The sequence below is a fragment of the Schistocerca cancellata genome, chromosome 6 (assembly GCF_023864275.1).
Source record: "Schistocerca cancellata isolate TAMUIC-IGC-003103 chromosome 6, iqSchCanc2.1, whole genome shotgun sequence".
Taxonomy (NCBI): Eukaryota; Metazoa; Arthropoda; class Insecta; order Orthoptera; family Acrididae; genus Schistocerca; species Schistocerca cancellata.
In genome coordinates, this window is record NC_064631.1 from 421,964,774 (window position 1) to 421,992,767 (window position 27,994).

General features: G+C 40.5%; 1 protein-coding gene across 3 annotated transcripts in view; it reads right to left on the minus strand.

Annotated features, from left to right (window-relative positions):
• LOC126190944 (multiple C2 and transmembrane domain-containing protein) overlaps nucleotides 1-27,994 on the minus strand; it is an 876,357-nt gene that overhangs the window by 88,786 nt on the left and 759,577 nt on the right. For all 3 annotated transcript variants that reach the window (XM_049931586.1, XM_049931588.1, XM_049931587.1), the window contains one exon: nucleotides 886-1,034. In XM_049931586.1, the coding sequence (XP_049787543.1) occupies nucleotides 886-1,034 (149 nt within the window). The remainder of the gene's footprint in view (nucleotides 1-885; nucleotides 1,035-27,994) is intronic.

The window sequence follows — 27,994 nt, forward strand, 5'->3', positions numbered from 1 at the left end:
TAGCAGAGGTTGAAAATACCACTTCAGTTGTCACATGACCAGTTTCGGACTGTAATAAGCCCATCCTCAGGTGTTGTAGCTGTGCTATGGTCCCCAAACGCCACATGAACAATGCACAGTTTGCAGCCTATGAGAGCAGAACAGCACACCGCGCCTGGTACACGTGGCGCTTGGGGACCACAGCACAGCTACGACACCTGAAACACCTGAAGATGGGCTTATAACAGTCTGAAACTGATCATGTGAAAATAAAGTAATTTACAACTGAAGCAGCATTTTCAACCTTGGCATAATATTAGTTTATTTTAGTAACATGTCCACATTAACAAATCATTAAAAATCATTGTACACGTGCATAAAGATGTTGTGCTGGCAGAAGCAATGGTACATACATTTTACAGTAAACCATGAGTTACAAATGCCAAATTCTTCAAATTAAGTAATTTTTTTTAGAAAATCTGAGAGTCCAAGTTTATCCACCCGTTAATAGTTTAAATATTTGTACTCAAAATATGGCAGCCAAAATGCTGCTCAATCCAATCTAAGGTATAATAAAGTTCCAGATACTTTATCATTAATAGAAATTAACAGTTGCAACAAAGTTGACAGACACTCAAACCAACTGGTTTTGTCATTCATTCAGGAAACTAATGGTTGCTTGTTCCTCATTTAAATGTTTTGATTTTAAACTAAAATAATCTATTTCTAATCAGTTTTGCTCTGAAAATCTGAGCTATGTTTAATTGAATATATGAGTACATATTATATTATTAAATATGCTTATCCATGCTAACCAAATTTTTAATGCTACAAAGCTACTCCAAGAAAGTACTTATAGCAATACCCTTCCTATTTTGTAGCTCTGTGAGCAGATACTTCCCACACCTGAACTTGGCATATGGGTCACTGAAGCCATCAATGTCCATTGGCAGGAGATTCTTCCCTTCCACAAGAACGATTGTAACTACAGAACTCCAGATTTGGCTCTTCAGGCGGCGATTAACATCACTCAGTTTAGTGTTACGCTGGAAATACTGAAACAAACAAAAAATTATATTCAAACACAACTGTTCAAAAATGTGTTTTTGATCCAAAAGGATAAACCAAAAATATAAAAAATTATTGTGATGCAGAATCATGCTACTGCAATACCAATATAAATCAAGAAGCATACAACTGAACACACAACACATATTTAAGTAGTAACAGAAGATTACTCATCAGTAAAGTTGATTAACAAATCTAAAGATACCAACACAACTTCTTTGATGTATTTTGAGAATACGCCATACCCTTCCACTTAAACCTTCAGCATTGCTCTCTTTACTTGGCAACAGTACAACAATAATCTATCTGATCTTGTTTCTTCTGAAAAAAGTACTTTATACTTCCTTCCTTGAGTGGGGCTCTCAAGAAGACCCAGTGGCATCATTGTTACCTAGTATATGGATAGCATTTCACTGACAACTATACACCATTTCACTAGTGCAGTTTTCAGCACCATATGCTAAGTTCTTTTTAGAATATTGATAGCTTTATTGTCAAATGAATCTCTGATTGCCATGCTTGCTGAAAGTTAACAGCCAAGACACAGTCACTGTGTCTAGCCTCTTTGGTTCTGCAGTATTTTCACTAGATCATAAACCTGTCTACAAACACTTCTTACTGCAATTTCCAAGCAGATCAAATATGTGTGCCAATCTGTGCCTTTCATAGCAAAGCGACTGAGACCTGCCGATTAAAATCAGATGGTCTGGATGCTAGAGATGGAGAGTAGAATGTGATAAGTTGAAGTTTTACATGCGCTCTTGAGGTCAAACAGCACAATCTACACTGAAATAATGTTATAAAGCAGATGTTGCACTTCAGTCTTGGTCCAACATACAGTTTAAATTTGTCAGATACAGTCAAAATGTATACTCTAAGAAGTAGAAAAATTACATCTCAATAAATTTGTTCATTTTACTTGGCTTTTACATTGTTCTACCACAAGAACCTCAAAGGCCCTATAATATATATGTGAGAATGACTTGTGTAATTGCCAAAATTGCATATGTATTGTACACATTTATCATAAAATAAAGCTTGTTTAGTTTGTAGGAATATGATGTATTTCAGTAACACAAAACAAGATTTTCCACTAATTGTAATATCTTTTAATCTTGTGATAAAAATATCAAAATTATAGAGTTACAATATTTTAAGGTAATCTCTTTACTCTGAACACACATAGTGAATAACAGTATCTTTCTGTGTTATTCAGAAGTAAGAATCAAACAATGGAAAATCCAGGATGAAATGTAACAATATTATGAGAAGTAAAGTTGCTACTCACCATATAGTGGAGACGCTTAGTCGCAAATAGGCTCAACAAACAGACCCTCACAATTATAGCTTTTGGCCATTAAGGCCTTTGTCAGCAGTAGACAGACATACGCACACACCCACACACTCACGCAAACACAACTCACACACACGACTGCAGTCTCAGGCAACTGAAACCACACAGTGTGGTTTTAGTTGCCAGAGATTGCAGTCGTGTATGTGAGTTATGTTTGTGTGGGTGTGTGCATATGTCTGTCTATTGTTAACAAAGGCCTTAATGGCTGAAATCTATAATTGTGAGAGTCTTTTTGTTGTGCCTAACTGCAACTCAGCATCTCTGCTATATGGTGAGTAGCAACTCTCCTTCTCATAATTTTATCAGAAGTATGAATGGTTGATGAATTAAATTGTATATACAATATTAATAAAATACAAGAATAATTCTGATTGAGCCATAATGTAAACAGTTATCAGATGATTCAAATAAATCAGCTTGTATTTCTGTGATGGGTATATAGGCAGCACAATTTTAATGGTCTTCATACACAGACATGGATAGGATATCTAAAAAGCTGTAGAATCATACTTCATCTTATAGCCATCTGCTTACTTACTATCTTAAGAAATTCAGTGGCTGTGTGATATAAATTGTCAGAAACAGATGTTGACATTCCCACCATAAATCTGGAAATGTCACATCAAAATCAGTTCTAATTCTTTTCTTTCTATCTATATTTCGTTTATCTATTTTACTGGAAACTATAGAGAATGTTCATTGTAATCGTAGGGACTGAATTTACATGGGTTTGTCTTGGCAGTGATCAGTCATAAGACACATCCAGTAGAGAATACATTTGATTTTCAGACCAGTGTAGAACATGTCTGAAATGTCATTCTTGCAAACTCTTGCCGCACAATAGACCTCACAATTAAAACTGAGTCAGAGAAACCAAACTTATTTGTTTAGTGTTAGATCAGACATCCCATTAGTTACAATGCGTCCCCACTGCGAATGCCATTCTCAGACGAGGTGTGAGTTGCTGTTCATAAGAAGTTGGAAAACACTATGGCTGCTGTGAAGTGATTGGAAGCAGCTTTAAGTGAATGTGTTAGGTGAACTAGTGAGGTAGTGTCATTGGGAGGTGGTGCCCAACAAATCTGAGGTGGTATCTTCCACTGAAATAGAAACTGAAACTGAGCAAATGAAATGTAGAGTAGGCAGTTGTGCCCCTTGTACTCACTGCATGTAAGTCTGGAGACCTCATACAACATGCTGAAGACACTGTTTCAGCAGCCACTGAGAGAACCAGGCCTAACTAACTGCAGATTGTGATTCATACATGGAGAGAACAATGCCTGTTGCCTGGGTTCTGAAGTCATACTTGTTTCATTCCAGTGACTGGGAGAGAAGAATGAGAGGACCAGCCTTGCTTACAGAGTTTCAGTAAAGCAAGTAATTTACAGCATTGTCATCCAAACTGGCCAGATCCCTCTGGTTTTGAGCCAAGTAGAAGGCTTTAACCAGGTTCTATGACAAGCTAAGTTGTGACTTCTTGGGTTTGTGCCATAAGGTTTAGAACGGTAGTGTCTCTCTAAAAGGGTCAGAGGTGCACTACACATCAGAGGCTTTGATGCAGACAGGTAACTTTGTATGAGATGCACACAAGGTATTTTTTGCTTAGGTTACTCTCTATGCAATGCAGATAATAATAGGTGTAGAAGAGACTGAAATATTAGTGCAAGACCCAACAAAATGCCCTCCACAAATGTAACAATTAAAATACTAGTGATTAAATGTCAGAGAATTTGTTATATAGTGCTAGAATTTGAAGTACTCCTCAAAAGCTGTGGAGCTCATATAATACTAGGTATGGAAAGCTGGCTAAATGCGAAATTGGAAGTGCATGATCCATGGTGGGGAAATTACAGCTGCAGTGCTGACAGGACCCTGTAATTAACAAATCAAAGTTAATGCGCCTGTAAATGTTTTGTTGAGTGATTGGCTCTCTACCTCTGAACTAGTATAAGTCAAAAGACCTTGGGCAACTAATGTGTTGTTTCCAGCCTTGACCCATCTTGTATATACTGCTTGACAATAAAAAGTGGAGCCCTCAGAAGACACAGTCAGATGTCAATGTTATTTAATACATGGACACGCCATTAGTTGGTATCTAAATGAATAAAAGTTGCAATTCTCAGTGACAGGTAGAATAGCCATCAAAGTGCATTTGTGTGTTTAGTGTTGTTCCCAGGCTGAAAGGGTGTATAAGAATGTCAACAGTATCAGATGTTAAGTGATCACTGCAAAGCACATGGATATGCTGTGTACACATATGAGACAACACTATCAACACCTGGCAGAGTTTGACTACAGCCCCACTGAGGGTGTCCATTTGGTCAGCTGTTCACATCATGCAGTATCCAGGTATTTGCTTTTCGATGTGACAGAGATCTGATGATGGGGATGCATGGGAATGTGATGGTAGGCATATTTGACATCAAAATTCCAATCATCCACATCTGTCCCCCACACAGGAGGATAGCCATATTGTGCACCAAGCTCATCGTCATCCCTTCAACTGAGAACAAATAATGGGCTCCCTGCAACATTCTGTTTCATCCCAAACAATCAGCAAGAGACTAGCACCAGCCAGGCTGGGGAATTATTGTCCCATGCATAAGCTGCTGTTAACACCACAACACAACAGCTACATTTGGAGTGATGCCATGATTGGGAAGCATGGACTCCTCATGAAATGTGTCACATCATGTTTAACAATGAAACACTGTTCTGTGCTAACCCTGATGACTGTTATCAGCATTTATGGTTGTGACTTGAAGAAAGGTCCTATTCTTTCAGTGTTTTTGAGAGGTTCAGTTGTGGTACTGCTGGCACCAGCATGGTATGGGAAGCCATCGGGTATGACTTCAGGTCATGGCTGGTGCTGATTAAAGGAACTCTGATGGCACAATGGTACATCACAGACGTCCTGCATCCTTAGGTGTTACCTCTCATGCAAAAGTATCATGGTGCCATTTTTCAGCAGGACAATGCCCATCCACACATGCCACATACTTCTATGAACTCTATGAGAAAACAGCTTGGGTGACAACTCTGTACTGGTGCCAGTATTCTAGATATCAAGGACCAGTGACAACAGTTGTAGGCCAGTTTGCCTCAGGAGAGGATAAAATAGCTTAATGACACCTTTCAAAAGTGAATCAGTGTATGCATCCAGGGCAGAAGGGGTGCAATGTCATACAAATAAATGGGCTCATACTGCTAAGTTCTTTGTAACGTTGACTCAGTATTGTAATCACTGAAATAACATAACATATCCTCTCGACCCATAAAGTTTCATTTTGTTTCATCCTGCCTTTCTGGGTGCTTAACCTTTTTCGTACAACAGTGTATCTAACAGCACTGTGTGCAGCAGATATAGTTGAAGGTCATGTTTTATTTCATTGTGCTGTGTTTGGCTTATTTGTGTTAAATAAGTGATGAAGAGCTCATGGTATAATGGACAGCATTTCTGAATCTAGATCCTGGGGTGCAGGGTTTAATTTGAGGCCAGATCAGAGATTTTCTTTGATTGGGGAACTGGATGTTGTGTTGTCCTCATCTTCATTTCATTATCAGTGATGCACACAAGTCACTGAAGTGCATCGAATACGAAGATTTACACTGGCAGCTGAACTACTCCAGATGAGGTCTCCCAGCCTATAATTTCATATAATTTTCATTGGTCTGTTGCAGGCACTTCTTCTGGAAAAGGAATCCCACTACCAACAGTTAGGGTAGATGATGAGTATAAGTCATAGATACAATGGCTGCACTGGTTGACGTACACATGGCCAAGTATAGCTACTCCAGCTGTGACTGGACTGTAGAGTAAAGGGGAAAAACAGACACACATAAAACACAAAAGCCATATCCCCATGCTATCTCACAAGCCTCCACTGACCCTTAACTTTGCAACCACTTTTGCTCCTCCTTTGAGATTTTGATTAAAGGATATTAATGGCCCAGACTATATATTTCCAACCAAGCAGTGGTTACCACACTGGACTCACATTCTGTGTGTTCGTCTACATCTACATGATTGTACATCATACTTAGGTTATTGGCAGAGGCTTCACAGTATTTCTTGTCCATTCCACTTTCAAATAGCACATGGGAAAACAAACACCCAAAGCTTTCTGTGCAAGAACTGATTTTTCTTATTTTATTACGATAGCGATTTATCCCTAAGCAGGTGTGAGTCAACAAAATAGTTAGGCAATCACAGGTGGAAGTCGGTGATTGAAATTTCATGAAAAGATCTCCCTGCACTGAAAAATGTATGTGTTTTAATGATTGTCACCAATTCGCTTATCATACCATTTTTGAACTTTTTCAATGTCCTATGTTTGTCCTACCTCATAAGGAACCCGTACCACATAGCAATCATCCAGAAGAGTATGGACAAGCATTGTGTAGGCAGTCTATATAGAAAATTTCTTGTGTCTTCTAAGTACTGGTATTTATATGTCTGACAGGACACACACACACACACACACACACACACACACACACACACACACACACCTGGTATTTATATGTCTGACAGGACAGATAAAACACACACACACACACACACGCACGCGCGCGCGCGCCCACACACACACACACACACACACACACACACACACACACACACACACACACACTCTCTCTCTCTCTCTCTCTCTCTCTCTCTCTCTCTCTCTGGATGTCCGAAGGAACAGGCACTGTGGTGACTACAGTTATCTTGAAATGTATCGCAGTTGTGAAAATGGATCACCATCAGCTGTATAATAGCGACAACAATGAAAATTTGTGCCAGACTGGGACTCGAACCTGGATTTTCTGCTTATTGCGAGTGGCCATGCTATCATTTGGCTCTTTGCACATGACTCACAGTCAGACCCAAACTCTCATTTGTCATCAACCATGTGTTCACAACCTGTAGGACTTAGTGTATGTTATTAGCAGTGGGGCTAAAGAGTAATGGGGCTACTTGCACTTGACAAAGCTGAGAATTCAGGTTGGATTGGAAGTATGCTGGATGGCCGAGGTGATTAGGGCAACCAGAAGCAGAAGATCCGGGTTTGAGTCCCTGTCTGGTATAAATTTCTAATCTTCACCATTGATTTACATCAATACCCATAAACAGCTGAAGTCATGATTTCTCGTCTTATAGAATGCTGTATTGTTTGTTTGAAAAAGGACACAGGACGCTGTATTGTCTCAACAGCACAACCCGAATCTGAGCTGGATGGGGTAGTTGATATTAGTTTTGGAGGAGGAGTGATGGAGGAAACAAAGACCGATGTCTTACAAAATAAAACTCAGAACTATTGAAAAACTGTGTTTCTTGATCACCAAACACACTAACAATACCACTGTAATTGGGAACCAGCTATGTACAAAACAGATGCTGTTGTGTACAACAGCTTACATGAGATTGTACATATTGTTTTTCTATCAAGCAGGTAATGTTCTATATTCACATTTTGTTTTTGACACTGGCTGGTAACATGAGAAAAAAACATCACAACCTTGAGGAACAGCACTACTGGAAGCTTTCAGTTACAAGGAAAACAGTGGGATACAGGAAAATACTTTATCTCAATTTCATGACAAATGGCTTTGGGTGCACTTGCTACTAGTCAATATCAACTGATGTAATTCTGGTACGTGTGTGTGTGTGTGTGTGTGTGTGTGTGTGTGTGTGTGTGTGTGTGTGTTTAGCACAACAGGGTGCTGCGAGTTCAGTTTCCAAACGCTATAGTTTTCTAGACAAAGGCAGCTGGCTGCCTCTGCCCTTGCTGTCATTGTATTGGCTTTTCAGCTCTTCTCTTTTCATTTCCTAAAAAACACCATCTGTTGGGTCCATCAGACCTTACGCCATTCATAGCTGTTTCCATAGAAATCGAAAGACTTGTACGTCTCCGGACTGATTTTCACTTGATTCCAATGGCTACCAATCTTAGCTTTCAGTATTTTGTGGAAAAAGTATCCTCATGTTTCACTGTGCATGTTACATCTGCTTTTGTTTACAGGCACATAGAGACAATGAACACATCAATGTCTGCTAGTTATATCATATCTAATTTGCTCATATTTTGATCGTCTAATTTAAATGATCGTTCTTTTGTCTTGACTGACTATCAGGTCCCAGTAGCGTTGAATCAGAGATACTTGATTTCGAGGAACATCACACACACCAACTAACACCATCTCAACAATTTCATTGTCCTACCTCCCCCCCCCCCCCCTCACATACACACGTGTTGAAGGTTTATCCACCATTCAAGTGGGTGGCGAAAGGCATTTATTGCTTGAAAATGTCTGTGTTCCTTGAAGAACTTGAGTTATCATCACAAGAAGCGAATTTGTGATATTTATATTTTGCTAGTTAGTATGACAGTCGAAGGTTGGTTCTGTGTCCCTTCCGTATGGATTTAAACTTTTTTTCGTAGTTTTGTAGATATCAGATTGTCGATTATCACATATCTGGTGTGGCTTTAAGCAACCTGAAGACTCTTCCACATCTGTCACCTTGCAATTTTTTTATCCTAATGTGACTTCTGATTAAAAAATGAAAATCTTCAGTGTACTGAATCATGAGGCTGTCAATCGGACGAAAATATTAAAAGGAAATTTCCTGGCAGATTAAAACTGTGTGCCGGACCGAGACTCGAACTCGGGACATTTGACTTTCGGCGGCAAGTGCTCTACCAACTGAGCTACCCATGCACGAATCACAACCTGTCCTCACAGCTTTACTTCTGCCAGTACCTCGTCTCCTAGCTTCCCAACTTTACAGAAGTTCTCCTGAAAAGGTCCCGAGTACGAGTCTCGGTCCGGCACACAATTTTAATCTGCCAGGAAGTTTCATATCAGTGCACACTCTGCTGCAAAGTGAAAATCTCATTCTGGAAATATTAAAAGAGTTCAAGTATCGACAGAATCCCAGAAATCATTAATAATGGGATGTAGCTGTTTGTTCTGAATAAAAGAAAAAAGAGTATTTTACCACGAGTGAACTTGCGTAACGAGTTCCTTAGGGCATATCCTTCACAGAGCTTGAAAATAAAGATTTCATCAACACTCTAGAACTAATGAATAAACAAAACTGTTAACCATCTGGCAGAAAGCGGCATCAGTCTCATGGAGAGCTACAATGCATTACATAGGTCAACATATTTTAGCCTTTTGTCTGGAGTTTGCATGAAAATATGAATTTCTGACTAAATCGATTGCTCTGATCTTGAAAGTGAAGCCATGTGTACGTCATGACTGGTTTTTGCACCACCAGTCCACCACCACCATCGAAATCTGTACTGAAGGAAATCGGAAAGCAATCGCAGGAAGATTGAGACGAAACCGAACACTATAGTGGTAAAAAGAAGTAACGTAACATATATACGAATTAGAAGAAGCAAATATAGTGATCTGGACACTTACCAGATAAAGGTTTCGTTTAGGTTTGCACGTGTTGAACGCTTTTCAAATACTGATCCCCTAATTTGATGTGCAGTGGAGACAATACAACGTGATTTAGATTGACCAAATGCTCATTGACAATATTCTTCGATCTCGCTACCGGGTATTTCCTCTTTGGCTCCTCTATTCTACTCCAATGTTCATGATACTCCCTACTGTAGGGTGACCAGACATCCATTATATTACAAGATCGTCTCTTACTTAGCTTGAGTCCGTTTTTCATTAACCGTCTCGTGCATAGCAATAGCCTGTTTCCAAGTAATGTGTAGCATAACCAAATAGAGAACAAATTTGGTCATACCCAAAGAATAAAGAAAATATACAATTTGATTAAACCAAACTGAACGAGGTCTATCATTTTCAACTTCTTTACATATCAAGATAACTGCTGCAAGAATTTGTAGCTCATTACTGCATTTGTGCTAGCTCTACCTGGCAGTAGTGTAATTGCAGAAAAGGGGTTCTCGATCACAAATACTTTTTGAACTGAAGAAAAGAAGAGCTTTAGTGTGTAAACTGTTAAGGAAATAATTATAACAAAGAGTCATTTTCTGGATACTTCATATGTTGATTTTTATAACGTTCCGCTTGAAAATATGAAACATCTGAAATATACATAAAACGTTTTTCTGAACCACCCTCGGCGAAACTCGCAGGCCAATGGAGATTGAAAAATAAGTACCCTACGTAAATAATAGTAATTTATTACCATAGGTAAAGACTTCATTGGGTGAAACTGATGAACTGTGTTTGCATGCCGCAACAATAAAATATTTACTCGGTTAGCGATGGAAGGTATTTTGATGTACCTTTTAGTATAAATTTTAACAAAATGGTACAATGATTCATGGAATTGTTGCATACAGCAACAAGTTTACTAGATATAATAAGCCTATTAACAAAAGTTTCTAAAAAATATCCATTCATTTTAACTTCTAGTTTTGGTTCCGTATTTTGATTTTAGAAATCTCGTCACCCTACTCTACTGTCCCGTTCACATGTATAGCAAAGCAAAAGCGTGCTGAACACACAATTGGAATCCATGCTAGCTGATTTCCAATATGTAGCAATACTGGTTTCAAACTTAGCTTTGAACAATTCACAAATAACCGACATTGCTTACTATTATCGTTTTGATCTCCAACTTTCGTCACTAATCCGGCGATGTCTTTGCCGAACACCATTAAACCATGAAACTTCCTCGCAGATTAAAACTGTGTGCCGGACCGAGACTCGGACTCGAGACCTTTGCCTTTCGCGGGCAAGTGTTTACCAACTGAGCTACCCAAGAACGACTCTCACCCCGCCCTCACAGCTCCGCCAGTACCCCGTCTCCTACCTTCCAAACTTCACAGAAGCTCTTCTGCGAACCTTGTAGAACTAGCACTCCTGGAAGAAAGGATATTGCGGAGACATAGCTTAGCACTGGGGGATGTTTCCAGAACGAGATTTTCACTCTGCAGCAGAGTGTGCGCTGATATGAAACTTCCTGGCGGATTAAAACTGTGTGCCAGACCGAGACGCGAACTCGGGACCCATTAAACCATCTACAACAAAAAATTTCCAAAATTTTTGACAGAATTCCTACACATCGAATATTATGTATTGTGTGCATGTAAATCATATTCACTGAGATGTGATCCTAGAAGTTGTGCTGCAACTTTTGGAGCTCCAAATCTTTCGCCAAATTGATAAGTTCTGTTTGAGTAAGAGGTTTATGTTACTACCAGCACCACACTTGAAATTTATTACTTTCCTGACTTGCCCCCTCTCCAGTGAATTCACATGTATCCATTGATGTTGGTGGAGAGGGGATCGGCAGTCTTGGACATTGAACGAAAGGTCTAACTGCCGAATCTTGTTCGGACACAATTTTGTTCATGTTTCTTTTGTTATATTCTTTTACTTTTTTCATACAGAAGTAACAATCATCGAAGTGAACCTTCCGTTCACATCATACCGAGGGAATAGCGAAAGTCAAGCACTTCGCGCATTCCACTTCATTAATTACTCTACGCATGTATGAAACACATTGGTGTGGAACAAATGACTTGTTCGTATCTCTATCGTGTATTGCTTATTTCGGCATGAAGCTCGCAGATACTTCTTCCAATTTCGGTTAGTGTCTTGCTTAAACACTATTACAGCAGGTATGACCATTAATGAAACGCTGGGCATGTCATCTTCAAGCTGACATATAAAGCTACAAATTACATAAAAATGAAATTTTTCTACCGAACAGTTTCTGTAAAGTCGTTTAGAAAGATTCTAGGGCGTGCGTCTCCATTCTATCGTCGTCGACCGGCCGAAAGTAGGACACATTGTCGTCGTCCCCTTCCGAACAAACGAATGAATTCGTCCCGCGCTTTTGACGAAAATTGGTCACTGAGCATCTGCTGCCGTATCCCTGACATCCCATTGACGTAGAATCATGAAATTATGCAAGATTAAAGGTTTCACTGTACAAGTAAAACAAAAAAATCAGAATATTGTTAATTTGTAACTGTGTCACATAAAAATATTTTAATTTTGTCATTTGTTATCTGACTTCAAACTTGAAATTAAAACGTTCTCGATACTCTTGCAATCCCTGGGATCGATATCCTGTCGGCACCAATGTTGATAACAGTAAAAATTCGTCGAGATCCTCGGTTGCGTGAATGCATGAACTGTCAATATGCATAGTTAATGTACGGAACTGTCAGTGCGCGAGTCCTAATCGCACATGGGCAATTTTTAATGTTAATTATACAAGGAGGCCAATGATGCTCATATAATTCGAAAGCTACTTTACCATAAATGCTCACAAAAAAAAAATCATTCGTGTACGTTGTCAGTAAGAGAGGTAAAAGGAAGCAGACATATACACATGGGAAAAATTTTCCTTTCTCTCACGCTGCTGCCAACCTCTATTCAGTAAGAGAGGTAAAAGGAAGCAGACATATACACATGGGAAAAATGTTCCTTTCTCTCACGCTGCTACCAACCTCTATTCAGCGGACCGATCTGTTGCTATCGTACAAATGACACACAAACGTAATTACGTTTCGTGAAATCGTATTCTAGGGACGTTCTTGCTTAAATTTTACAGATGGTTCATTTGCAGTAACACACGCATACCGGGCAGCAACAATGCCACAATTGCTAGGTCGTTGATGTCGTCAGCAGTGGAAAACAAAACATCGCAGTAACGAAGCCTTCGGCTGCAACACGGTGTGTACATAATGTTGTTTACAGGCATTTTTTTCGCTTCTTTTTTTCTAACAATCAGAATAAACGGAACTAATTTTGCGTTCATTTACCGCCGTTACCACAAAATCTGAAGTACGTTCTAATTTGCATGGTTAGTAAAAATTTAGTCCTCTGGCGTTAAAATGGTGCTATTCAAACTGATGTGGCCCCTATTTGTACCACAGTTGACGACGAGCCACCATTCGAAAGAAATATGACGTCATTAAGAAAAAGAAGAAGAACCTGGTACAGTCAAAAACATCTCGGTTTTAGATTTGTCACTAGATCCATTAGCATATCCATTATTATTTCCTGATCATTATTATTTCTTATTGGAAATACTGTGTGGCATGTTAATTTGTTCCATAAAATACCAAATACGTCGACTGCGAGGCAGTTTACAAATAAAGAGATGATTTTAGCCTTTTACATCACTCACGCAAAGTACTTTTGCAGTCGACTGTTGATATGTATGTAAGGGTTGAAGATACGAGGCTCCATTTCATAAGGATAGATCTATCTGCTCTAAGGTCAGAAACTTATAATAATTTACGTGACCATTTAGAACTAAACCCAAATGATGTTGTAGATACTGGAAGAAGAGTAATTTTACCATCTTCATTTAATAGTTCTCACAGTGTTCAGGTAAGAACTAAGAATTTGTTGCGAATAATTCCAACTAATTTTATGAAAGAATTTTGACTTTCATTAGAATTTGTACCAGCTGCCATTGACTTCAGAATTAAATACTGTTCTTCCTGGTACAAACGTATTTGTAGTGTACGAAGTTTTCTATTTGCTTCTCATCTAACTAGGTCAAATTTTACCCAACAACTGCTTTAAAAGGGAATACGATAATGTTTATGCACGCTACCTGTTACAATTTAATGCGCACGCATACCTGTTCAAGTAGAGGTGTCACGTATCATCATCACTTATTTGGGGGCAGTGCTGCACTCGTCTCTACTATGAGTTAAAAACTGTTTCTAACACCTCCGGATCATCTCATAAATCCTGACAATACTGTACAAGTCGCAGCTTCGGTTCTTAAAACGTATCAATGGGAGGGCTGTACACTTTACTTTTGAGATGATTCCTGACAGAAAAATCAAGCGGTTCCAGGTCACTGATGTTCGAGCCAAGGTACAGGCCCTGCTCATCCTATCCATCCTGGACCGAAACGGCGCGGTACGTGCCATATTAATACCAGCAGAAAAATGCGCGGTGCTCCATCGAGCACGTACCACAAGGTTATCAGAGAGCACATTTTATGAAGCTAGAACAGTAAAATAGCTCTGCTTTAAATAAATCTTTTAAAGATCTCGGGAATCACTTTAAATGGAGATGATTCGTGGCTTCTTTTAAGACACTGTAAGACAAAAAGTAAAATAAAACAAATAATGTGGCACGAAGAAACTATACAAATGTGATGGAAACCACTAGATGTGATGCACATGTACGAGGTCTGTTCATAAAATTCCATAACTTTGGCTACAAATTTTTCCACACTTACCTTTTACTTATTGCGCTAAGTCTCCTTCGAAATACTCTCATCCACGATTGATACGCAGTTCCCAACGCCGTTTCCACTTCCGGAAGCAATCTTGGTACGCCTCTTGCAGGATCGCGCAAAGCGCCGTCTGTGAATTTTCTTTTACCTTGTCCGTCATTACAAATCTTCGTCCTTTCAAGGGGTTTTCAACTTTGGAAATAAAAAAGTCCGCAGGGGCCAGGTCTGGAGGGTACGGAGAATGAGGCAGCACAGAGATTTCGTTTTTTGTGCAGTAGTCACGCACCAACAGGGATGAATGTACAAGTGCGTTATCGTGATACAAGAGCCATGAATTGTCTTGCCACGTAACAGACCGTTTTCTTCTCGCATTGTCTCACAGGCGTCACAACACGTCCCAATAGTACCATCGATTAACAGTTTGTCCGTGGCACGAATTCATGATGAACTGATACGTCAATGTCAAAGCAAACTATCAGCTTGGGTTTGCCATTTGTCTTGACTTGATGGGCCTTTTTTTCTCTTGGAGAACGTTTCCCGACTCATCGTGAAGACTGAACCTTGGTCCCAGCATCATAACTGTAGACCCACGTCTCAACATCATAGCGGTAGACCGACGTTATGATTCTCTTAACATCTCGTTCTCATTTGTGCGATCCAAAAGCTCTTCACAGATTCTGAAGCGAAGGTCTTACTAGTCCTGACTCACGAGCCGTGAGACGAACTTGGCGGCAAGACTATGCGTTGCAAGATGCTGTGTCAGGATTTTATGACATGATCCACTAAAACGGTAAATAATTCTGCAATCTCTCGGGCAGTCAGTCCTCGGTAGGGCCGCACAATTTCGTTTACGTTCCTGACATGAGCGTCGTCGGTAGACGTCGAAGGGCTTCCTGGAAGTAGTAACTTCCGTTTGGCCGTTTTTAAACCGTGTGTATCATTGGTAACACTAAGTATGGCTTAAGCACTCATCATAGCCCTTCTGCATCATTTGATGTGTCTCTGTAAAGGTTTTCTTGAGTTTCATGCAAAATTTAATGCAGAAGCGTTGCTCGAAATTCGCAAACTGTATGACACAACGTTCTACTCAATTCAGCACTGAACAATAACTAACAGACGTACAACAATGAAACTTTCAGCAGTTACCTTTAAAACACAGGCGTGTGCAAGGATTCCAACCACATTTCGCTCCAACGCACCACTGGCGCTAAATTGCGAATGTTCCAAAATTTTTTGAACAGGCCTCGTACAGACAAACAAATGATTACAGTTTCAGAAAAACTGAACGATTTAGCCGGCCGCGGTGGTCTAGCGGTTCTGGCGCTGCAGTCCGGAACCGCGGGACTGCTACGGTCGCAGGTTCGAATCCTGCCTCGGGCATGGGTGTGTGTGCTGTCCTTAGGTTAGTTAGGTTTAAGTAGTTCTAAGTTCTAGGGGACTTATGACCTAAGATGTTGAGTCCCATAGTGCTCAGAGCCATTTGAACCATTTTGAACGATTTATTCAAGAGAGAGAGCTTCACAATTGACCAAGTCAATAAGTTAGTAACACCTCTGGCCCTTATGCAGGCAGTTATTCGTCTTGGCATTGACTGACACACTTGTTGGATGTCCTCCTGAGGGATATCGCGCCAAATAAGTCCAATTGGCGCCTTAGATCGCCAAAATCCCGAGATGGTTGGAGGGCCCTGTTCATAATGCTCCAAACATTCTCAATTGGGGAGAGATCCGGCGACCTTGCTGGTCGAGGAGGAACCCTTGGCAAGAGCGGAAACAAGCAGAAGAAACTCTAAGCGTGTGATGGCGGGCATTATCTTGCTGAAATGTAAGCTCTGGATTGCTTGACACGAAGGGCAACTAAACGGAGCGTACTTTATCGTCGACTATCGCTGTGTTGTAAGGGTGCCGCGGATGACAGCTAAAAGGGTCCTCGTATGAAATGAAATGGCACCCCAGACCACCACTCCTGGTTGTCGGGCCGTAAGGCGGGTGGCAGTCAGCTTGGAATCCCACCGCTGTTTGGGACGTCTCGAGGCACGTCTTCGCTGGTCACTGCGGCTCACTTCGAAGCGGGACTCATCACTGATAATAATTCAACTCCAGTCAATGATATTCCCGGTTGAACATGTGGCTTGGGACAACCCGGACAGCGGTGGCGTACCAACCTGACTGTGACCCGCCGAACTGCGCGGCGTGACAACAGAGAGTAATAGTCTGGGGTGCCATTCCTTTTCATAGCAGGTCCCCTTTGATTGTCACCCGTGGCACCCTTTATCGAAGATACGCTCCGTTTTGTTGTTTTTCATGGTTCACATTTTAGCAAGATAATGCCCGCCCGCACATGGCTGGAGTTTGTACTGCTTGTTTTCGTGCTTGCCAAACCCTACCTTCGCCAGCAAAGCAGCCGGATCTCTCCCCAATGGAGAAAGTTTGGAGCATTAGGGGCAGAGCCGGCCGATGTGGCCGAGCGGTGCTAAGTCTGGAACCGCGCGACCGCTACGGTCGCAGGTTAGGAATCCTGCCTCAGGCATGGATGTGTGTGATGTCCTTAGGTTAGTTAGGTTTAAGTAGTTCTAAGTTCTAGGGGAATGATGACCTCAGAAGTTAAGTCTCAAAGTGCTCAGAGCCATTTGAACCATTATGGGCAGAGCCCTCCAACTATCTCGGGATTTTGACGACGTAAAGTTCCAACTGGACAGAGTTTGACACGTTATGCCTCAGGAGGACATCCGACAACTCCATCAATTAATGTCAAGCCAAATAACTGCTTGCATAAGGGCCATAGGTGGACCAACGCGTTATTGACTTTCTCTTAAATAAATCATCCAATATTTGTGCACTTGAACTCATTTTTTTTATATTTACTTGTACATCATATCTATCGATTTCCGCCTCATTCGGATAATTCCTTCGTGGTGCGTCTTTTTTTGTCTTAGTCTGTATTTCGAACTGGAATAAGATTCAGAAATTTATTTCTGTTACAGAGGAATGTTTATGCAGTACTTATTTTAAAGGAAAAAACAACCCATTTTCACGAACATAAGTTTCAAATTTATTTTTAAAGGTCTTACTGAGAGCCCAAGGAAAGGCAAGTAATGTCTGAGGGTGGGGACGGGTAAGGAAAATACACTACTCGCCATTAAAATTGCTACACCACGAAGATGACGTGCTACAGACGCGAAATTTAACCGACACGAAGAAGATGCTGTGATATGCAAATGATTAGCTTTTCAAAGCATTCACACAAGGTTGGCGCCGGTGGCGACACCTACAACGTGCTGACTTGAGGCAAGTTTCCAATCGATTTCTCATACACAAACAGCAGTTGACCGGCGTTGCCCGCGTTACCGCTACGGTCGCAGTTTCGAATCCTGCCTCGGGCATGGATGTGTGTGATGTCCTTAGGTTAGTTAGGTTTAAGTAGTTCTAAGTTCTAGGGGACTGATGACCACAGCAGTTAAGTCCCATAGTGCTTAGAGCCATTTGAACCATTTGAACCGGCGTTGCCTGGTGAAACGTTGTTGTGACGCCTCGTGTAAGGAGGAGAAATGCGTACCATCACGTTTCCGACTTTGATAAAGATCGGATTGTAGCCTATAGCGATTGCTGTTTATCGTATCGCGACATTGCTGCTCGCGTTGGACGAGATCCAATGACTGTTAACAGAATATGGAACCGGTAGGTTCAGGAGGGTAATACGGAACGCCGTGCTGGATCCCAACGGCCTCGTGTCACTAGCAGTCGACATGACAGGCATCTTATGCGCATGGCTGTAAGGGATCGTGCAGCCACGTCTCGATCCCTGAGTCAATAGATGGGAACGTTTGCAAGACAACAACCATCTGCACGAACAGTTCGACGACGTTTGCAGCAGCATGGACTATCAACTCGGAGACCATGGCTACGGCTACCCTTGACGCTGCATCACAGACAGGAGCGCCTGCGATGTAGTACTCAACGACGAACCTGGGTGCACGAATGGCAAAACGTCTTTTTTTCGGATGAATCCAGGTTCTGTTTACAGCATCATGATGGTCGCATCCGTGTTTGGCGACCTCGCGGTGAACGCACATTGGAAGCGTGTATTCATCATCGCCATACTGGCGCATCATCCGGCGTGATGGTATGGGGTGCCATTGGTTACACGTCTCGGTCACCTCTTGTTCGCATTGACGGCACTTTGAACAGTGGACGCTACATTTCAGATGTGTTACTACCCGTGGCTCTACCCTTCATTCGATCCCTGCGAAACCATACATTTCAGCAGGATAATGCACGACCGCATGTTGCAGGTCCTGTACGGGCCTTTGTGGATACTGAAAATGTTAGACTGCTGCCCTGGCCAGCAGATTCTCAGATCTCTCACCAATTGAAAACGTCTGATCAATGGTGGTCGAGCAACTGGCTCGTCACAATACGCCAGTCACTACTCTTGATGAACTGTGGTATCGTGTTGAGGCTGCATGGGCAGCTGTACCTGAACATGCCATCCAAGCTCTGTTTGACTCAATGCCCAGGCGTATCAAGGCCGTTATTACGGCCAGGGGTGGTTGTTCTGGGTACTGATTTCTCAGGATCTATGCACCCAAAATGCGTGAAAATGTAATCACATGTCAGTTCTAGTATAATATATTTGTCCAACGAATACCCGTTTCTCATATGCATTTCTTCTTGGTGCAGCAATTTTAATGGCCAGTAGTGTAATATTATATATCGTTTGTGAGTAAAAACGTTCTCGAACCGGGCCTGGCTGTAATGGCCTGACACTTCATGATCATGTAACCAATGATGAAATTCGCAAGCTGTATGGAATGCCGCCTATTATGGGGAGAGGATGGGGGGAAGCCGATTACGATGGTATGGGCATGTATTTTGCGCTGATCAAGAAACAAAAGCAAAACTTGGGTTTTTGGTTAAGTCCTGTTGGGAAACAGGGACAACACTCGCTAGAGACCCACCATATACACCTGAAGAAAACGGGTCTCCACTCTTAAGCACAAAACCGCGCCAGGAGCAGACATGGAGCCAAATGGATGGACCACGCTATGCTGGAGGTCAAACGTGAAGGAAGAAGAAATAGAAGAAGAAAATAAATGGCCTGAACCAATCGCATCAAAAATATGAGAGATGCGGCCTGGATTGCAAAACAAAACATTATGACAAATGCACTTGTGCTCGGAGGTGCTTTGGCAATGGGACTACTGTGGGAATTAAGATATGAATCGAAGAAAAACCACCCAGTTCACCAGATTTAAGAGACTGTGGATTCCACCTATTCCCAAGTCTAAAGAAGCTTATGGCTGAAAACGTTTCGAGTATGACGAGGTGCTTATAACAGTGGCAGATGAATATTTTGCAGACTGTCGGGAATAGCGCTTCAGACATGGAACCTTCTCACACGTTGGACAAAGTACACTGACATAAAAGGGGAGTGTATACGAAAATATGACTGAAACTTTCATTTATAAAACAGTTTTTGAGTGACATGTCGAGAAATTTATCTAGAATCAGAAAAAGTCTTCATAAACTGGAGGAAGTTTGCACCAAACTGTAGAACATTTTCGAAGAGAGAACATTATGAAATTACCCAACAGACCTCACCATTATCCTTTACAGGAACGCCGAGTATATAATACCTGTTGACAATTACGGGGATGGTGAACACACTATAAACCAACGTGTCACTTATTTTGCTGATTGTGTGTAGAGATGTAATAAAGAGATGGAACAACCAGACACATAAAGGTATGGTCATAGATCGGTGTGTATATATGTAAGTGACGATCAGACCACGGTTGTCTTTTCTGGAAAAGACCTTGAAAGTTCTCGGCTATCTGTGCTTCTGAAACATCGAAAATGAAATATTAAGTGATGGTGAAGATACTATAAGATCAACAATATGTCCCATTAACGTTGTGTAAGAACAAGTAACACATTTTAATAGCCTCGGCTGCGACGTCACATGATTGCCCGAGAAATGACACAGTCTGAGGTCAAATTAAAAGACTGAGGGCGACACTATTGTGGAAGATTAACGCTTACCATAGTTCTCTCTCGTGTACCTACCAGAGGGAAGAAAAAGAAGAGACAACTAATGAGAGGCAACTGTGTGTAATGCCTAATCTGTAATAAGTCTGACGATGAAGGTGATTAGATGATGATGTATGAACAATTCACATAAAGATATCGTTAATGATAGTTACTTATTCCCGTGGGTTGCAGAAGCAATTTATAACACCACCCTTTATGTATCAATGAAATTTTTGGATGATTCTGGATCCATGAAGATTCTCCTCCATTGTAGGGCTGACAGAGCATGTTTTTCAATGAATAAATTTATGTACTTTTCGTGGATGGATCAGCGCTGGTTTGGGGACCACGATGAAAATAATTCATATCAACAGAGGCATAATTCCTCTTGCATACATGTTTTCCCAACAACAAAAGTTTTCATGGCTCGGAGAACTAAGACACACTGCCAAAATACATGGATCTGAAAATCGCCAGGCTTTTACGGAAATGAGGCATCTGTAAAGCGGATGTATACTGCTGCGTTATGTATGACTAAGCCCGCGGGCTATTTTTCTTCAAAGGCGTCACAGCAAAGTAGTTATTTACTTCGCTTTTTACAGCTGGAGGGCTTTCATAAGGTGCAATACTTTATCTTCTTCAAACCTTCAGTGAAGAAGTATGTAGCTAAGAGTCAGCTGCAAGATAAATGATTGCCCCCAAATAGTAGTGAGAGTTACTATATTCTGAATTTCAGTGCACGTTTCTAGAGCGCAATTTGAACACCTGGCGCTTTTAGATTACAATTACATATGTTTACAGATGATGATATGGCCTTTCTTTATAAGCGTTGTAACAATCAATAATTTTCGTTGGTACGGTTCTACTAAAAAAATGACTACTTAAGAAGCCATGTACTTCTAGGTTAAATGAAAGCGAAACGTAACCTATGAAATATCACTTGTGCGATGCTATATGATGATGTAACACTAGGCTACAAATGCGTTCTTATATTGTGCTATAAGACGAGGGTGCAGATGCATTCACACAATGCATGAATGCGAAAATATATCAACAGCAGGACAAGGACTCGCACCTACGTTGATAAAGTACTACTGTATTCTACAACTTGAAATGTATGGAGATTACAGGACATTTTTCTTTACAAAGTGTACACAGAAACTTTCTTTTATGGCTGTACTCGCTACAGATAACATTGAAATGAGACAATAGTTTTAAATTGTCACTTTAATCTCTTTACACTACTTGATTGAATATACAGTGTCGTTTACTTAAAATATTGCAAAAAATTCAAGTTATTGAATTGTTTTCACCTCATATCTCTTATTTATTGCATCTCTACTTACGTTCATAAATTGGTGCCAAATATATTTCCCTTTAATATAAAACGATAAAATTCAGCAAAAATTACGTATAACATTGCAACTAATACAGAAACATACAGTAACTAAGGCGTTTATACATTGAGTGATTACACCTGTGAAGCCTGTTAGATGCGAGAATCAAAAAACGGCCTTAAAATTCGAAATAATGAACGCCTGAATAGATCCCGACTCAAGGTGCACATGCAGTCTGTAGTTGTAATTTTAAAGCCAACATTGTAGATAATACTGGATAATACGTCTATCGGTATACTACAATAGATAATTATCTTTTCGGTCTTTATAGTTTGATGGTGTATGCTTGGGACCAGTTTTTTGTCTTTAACTAGCATAGAAAAGTCCTAAATACAGTACATACGTTTGCCAATGAATATTAACCCAATTAAGGATTGTTCATTGCAGACATAGGTTTGACACATAAAGTATAGACTCAGAATATACGGAACTAGTATAACTTCCCGAGAACGAACAAGGTTCACGTTTTCTCTCTGGCGTGCTTCATGCAAGCTCTCGTAAGCAACATGCCCCAACAAATATAATTATCTTTTGAACTTTTTTAAACCTAACTGCTAACCAGTGGCGTCATGATAAGAGAGCAGAGACATTCTTGCCTGTAGACACCACAAAAGTGAATAAAAGCGATCCCAACAAAGTCGGACATTAATACTTGCATTTGCCAGAGTGACATTAGTAATGCATACTTACTACTTTACTATATTTGCAAGAAGCACAGTAAACTTTCATGCATTTTTCTGGGATAAATGTTACTGTTTTACGAAAAAATCAATGTAAATAAATGATCTCTGAATACGTTCCAAAATTCGGGTTTTGGAAATTATGAATACGGTTGAGGAAGAAAAAGCAAATCCTCTATTTACTTACAGTATTTTCAGGTTGTACCATTTAATGTCGTTTAAACTACTAACATGGTAAAAAGAGATTTTCAGCTAACTTTTGGCATTAAGAGTTATTGATATCAGGTCGTCCCATCTACTAAGCCTGTTTACTTATATTACTGCTTCTGTAAAACTATATATTTTGACACGTCCAGTCACGGGAAGCATCATTATATACTGCAGCATAAAATCGAATTATAGGGACGTGACATTTGGGAAAACTCTGCGACAGATTTCCGTGTAAAAAACTCAGGTTACCCGCGGATTTCTATGAACCACTGAAAATGTGATGTGCCGCTTACAATTTTTCATTTATCTCAACAGCTCGTCAAGAACTGAGGTGCAATGTGTATCTCAAAAGTTTGAATGGTGTCATAAAAAAGATCCGCCGTCTAGGTAATTTCCACACCCTCCATCGGACACAGTACACGTTCGGCAACATTTATCCAATTTCTGGAAACTGTCAGCGAAAACTTAATGCAGATTCGATCGAAGCACTGATGCCGCACGTATTCGGATAACAGCAGAAATGTGACGTAGGCAGCGGTGCTTTGCGACCCTTGTGGTTGCCTACCCTATCAAAATCAAGACGTTAGCACAAAGTCGCGGCAGAAACTGAAAACCGATCTCCCACGTATCCAAATTGTTTTGAATGACGGCGTTAACACAGCCCTTGCTTATCTCCAGTTTATTCAGTCTGAATCCCGGGAATAGTTGATTTTTTCCTCAGAAACTGCCTCACTTGCTCGATGTCATCTGCCTTTATGGTGGGCGTCGATGTGAATATGAGATGTCAACAATCTCGTATCTGCCCATGAAATATTCTGTCCGAGATGCGCTTGAACAACAGTTTGTTCTCACAGCTCTTGTTTCTTATACTCGTGCCAGTATAAACAAGCTTGCCTTTTTTATTTCATTTAATTATTTTATTTTTGCAACTCATATCTTGATATTTATGCACACTTTTATTCCACTAGTGTTATGTCTACGACGATGTGGCTATGCGATCGAGAAGATTTTGTGGACTCTCGAACAGGAAACTGCGTGAGATATAACAACCCGAATTTGAGCTGACGACTTTTTTTTCAGTTGTAAGTATTTTTAGCGAATCGACTGAGGCACTCTAGAATATAACATCGGAGAACACTCTATGGAGGAAACAAAAACTGTAAGGAAGCATCTGTGTCAAAGTTTCATCGATCATTGACAGAATGCTTTCGTGCTGAGCGAGCAGAAAAAAAAAGAAGAAGAAACTGGGCAACTTGTTCGTACCAACTAAACTAATTATTTCACATCGTATGTATAAGTGAAACGCTCATATTTTTGTTTTCTCTAATTTTTACTCTGTGTCTTCTGCTCCAGAATATAGATTTGAAAATCTACATACTTCATCCGGCATTCAGCATTCATCATCGTATGTGTACTTTGTCGTATATTTGCTTCCAAATGTTTATTCACTGCGAAAAGAACGTCTCTCGTGCAGAATACGTTTACACGCATAAAAAACTCTGTTGATCCGATGGTATGTCGACAGAGGAGAGTGCTCTAGCCTCCCTGATGTATACTGATGTGAGACCACTCGCTCATAAGCTCTAAAGCTCTAGCAACAGCCAGGATTAATTTCGCACTCCACAGTGAAGTGCGCACTGGAATGACCCATGTTGATAGAAATTCAGTAGTATTCAGTAGCAGTTTTTCAGAGGCTATCCGTTTGCTTTAGCACGAGAACAAAAGATCGGATTCAGCTGCTGGCTTGGCATAGAGCATCTGTCGATTACGTCCGTTCCACTTTTTGCCGCAGGTGTAAAAACTTTTCCAGAAGAGAAGAAGACAATGATTCGTATTATTATTCTTCGTCGAAGGTCCAGTGACGGAAAGTAAACAGAACACTCACGGTACGATATACTGTAAGACAGATATAAACTGGTGAAGGGTGCTCGGATAGCTCAGGTGGTAGTGATTCTGAGTCGGAGAACAGTTGGGTTACAATTAGAAAGTGCCAATAAAGTTTCATTGCTGTATCTGTTCTGAAATTCTAAATTTCTGCCGCGCGGGGTAGCCGCCGTCAGAGGCGCCTTGCCATAGTTCGCGCGGCTCCCACCCGTCGGAGGTTCGAGTCCTCACCATATATAGCTAATTTCTGGTACTTCCTACAAAGTGAATCAAGAACCCTCTCTACCTTCAGCAGAAACGCTCTGAAGTCAGAGTTAGGGGATCTAGAAACAACAACAATTAGAAGTTTAGTTTCACTAAATTCAACTGCTCCTGCACAAAATTCAAATATCTGTTCAGTGCAGTGCCGTGATACGTCTATGGACTCAAAGGGAATACTGTTTTTTTACATACACAGCCACTCCCCCACCCCACAAGGAACTCTTTGAAAAACAGCTAGCTAATCTGTATCCTGGTAAAGAAAGCCTCTGAATTGTCCAATTATTTAACCGATTCTCTGATATGCTAATAATTTCACAGTCAACACCTAGAAGCAGTTCACTAACTTTATCTCTAAAATAATCAATATAATTAAAACAGTTGCTCATAATAATGAATATAAACCAATAATAATAGAAAAACTCCACAACAAAATGCAAACAAAAACCACGGATCTACTTAACAGTAATCCACACAACATACACTCCAAAATAAATCACTGTTCCATAGAAGCCAAACCTAAATATGCTGCACTCCCATACATAGGCCCACTATCATACCAAATAGCAAAATTAGTTAAAAACAAAAATATCACAATCAGATTTCCCGCAAATAATAAATTACAGCAAAAAGTAATCCATGATGTAAATACCTTCAAGAGTCCCTACAGTAAATCAGGAATATACAAGCACAAATGTGATAAATGCTCAAAATTCGACATTGGACAGACAGGCAGAAGTTTTGAAGTTAGATACGAAGAACACATTGATGCTTTAAGGCTTGGTAACTTGAACAAATCTGCATTTGCAGCCCATATTTCTGAAGAAAACCATTCAGTGAGAAACACTGAGAACAACTTAAAGAATTTACATCGAGCAGAAAAAGGAGCCCCTATGAATAAATTAGAAAAAAATAGAAATACACATGCACACACAAAAAAAAACAGCATCCCAGTCTATATCCTTAATGAACTAACTGACTTAACACCCCTTTCCCGAAAAATTTCCAAAAATTATTTCTCAACCTCCAAAGCAAATAATATTCCTACACCTATCTGCAGATCAAATAACAAATTTGTATGTTACTACAATTTTCATGATGCTAAATGTAAATAAATAATGTGCTGTCTTATCCACATATATTTAAAAAATCTTTGACATGGAACATCTTTATAATGTGACATTATTCGCTCTAAAATTCACAAAATCAATATCTCTCTGTACTAGTGTAAAATGCGTTTCAGTTGCATAAGTGAATATATGATCCTTTACCAGACATGTGACATCTTTATAATGATACGACATATCATAGCATCTTTGACACTCATGTACTTGTAAACACTTTGTATCTATCATAACATGTGATGCATGTTAGAAATGTATTCTGTGACAAATCTAAAGTGCTCAGTGATTCAAATTTGTGTGTTCAACGACAAGAATGTGGTGGAATTGTATTCTGTGACAAATCTAAAGTGCTCAGCGATACAAATTTATACGTGCGACGATAAGAGTGTGGTGAAAACTACGGTCATCATTCGTTGGACGAAAACTATAAAAACAAATACTCCAGACCGACATGTCACGCAAGTCACATCCCAGTGCAAATCTGTAACGCAACCATCTGTGTGGCGTGCTTGTAATTATGTATTATTTTTATTTTAGGACAACTAATGAATAAAAAACGCACCACACGTTCTGGTGAATGCATGAAAGCCGTCTGACGATGAATTGTAATGATTCGAAACCGGTAATGGTACCTTTTGAAAAAATGAAAGAAAAGGTCCTTTTTAGGAATTAGATCCGTTATTCGTCAGTTCAGTACACAGTTGCGAAGTAGCAAAAGCATGGAGAATCTAACAATGTTTTGTTTCTAATGACTGGACCAGAATGTTCGAATGAACCCATTATTGAGTATTGCTGATGTGTTCAAGAGCCCGACCAAGTCGAGTTAATGGAAGATATTGAAGCAATTCAGAAGCAGAAGCTTGCTGTTACAAAAAGTTTTTACCCATCGGTTCGATTAGAATGACAGCGTTGCAGAAGTGCGCCGACAGCTTACATTGGATGGGAATCCTTGGAGGGGAGCTGTAAGGAAATTCAAAAAAATCGCATTAGCAACAGACTGCACAACGATTCTTCTGCCTCCATCGTTCATCTCGTGTAAGGACAAAGAACACCCATGAACCAAAGTATTATGAGCGCTGTTCACCGCGAGACTTAATGACACCTGGTGCTGTTGCGAGCACATGGCACGGAAATGAAAGTATATAAGCGGAACAGAGATGAATGGGGTATTGTTTTAGCGATGACATGAGTTGCAAATGGAGAAGTCCACTGACGTAAACGACGTTGACGAAGGGCAGATTGTTATAGTCCGGAGTCCGGGTACGAGCATCGCGAAAACGGCGAATCTGGTCGGCTGTTGGCGTGCTACAGTCCCGAACACCTATGGAAAAGTGGTTGAAGGACCATAAAACCCCGAGTAGGATACTAAGTGTCGAACGTCCGCGCCTCGTCACAGAGCACGCAGGTCGGCGGCTTTGCCCGCATCGTAAAGCAGAATAGGCGGCGATCTTTGGCAGATCGAAAGACAGAGTACAATGCTGGCCTAGGCACAAGCGTTTAGGATCACAACGTTCAATGCACATTGTCTGGGCTCTCCATGTTTACCCAGCGAAATCGTCAATTCTGATTGCAATGAGCATGAGATCTTTGAGATTGGACGGGTGATCAATGGTAACATATCGCTTGGTCAATTAAATCACGTTTCTTGTTGCAACAGGTCGACGGTCGTGTGTGGATACGGCATCAGCCAGATACCGGCTGCTTGAGACATTATTCACGCCAGGGCTGCAGACCTGTGGGGCAGTAGTATTCAATGGTGGACATTCACCTTGTCATCCACGGGACTTGCGGTAATCGTGGGCGGCACCAACACAG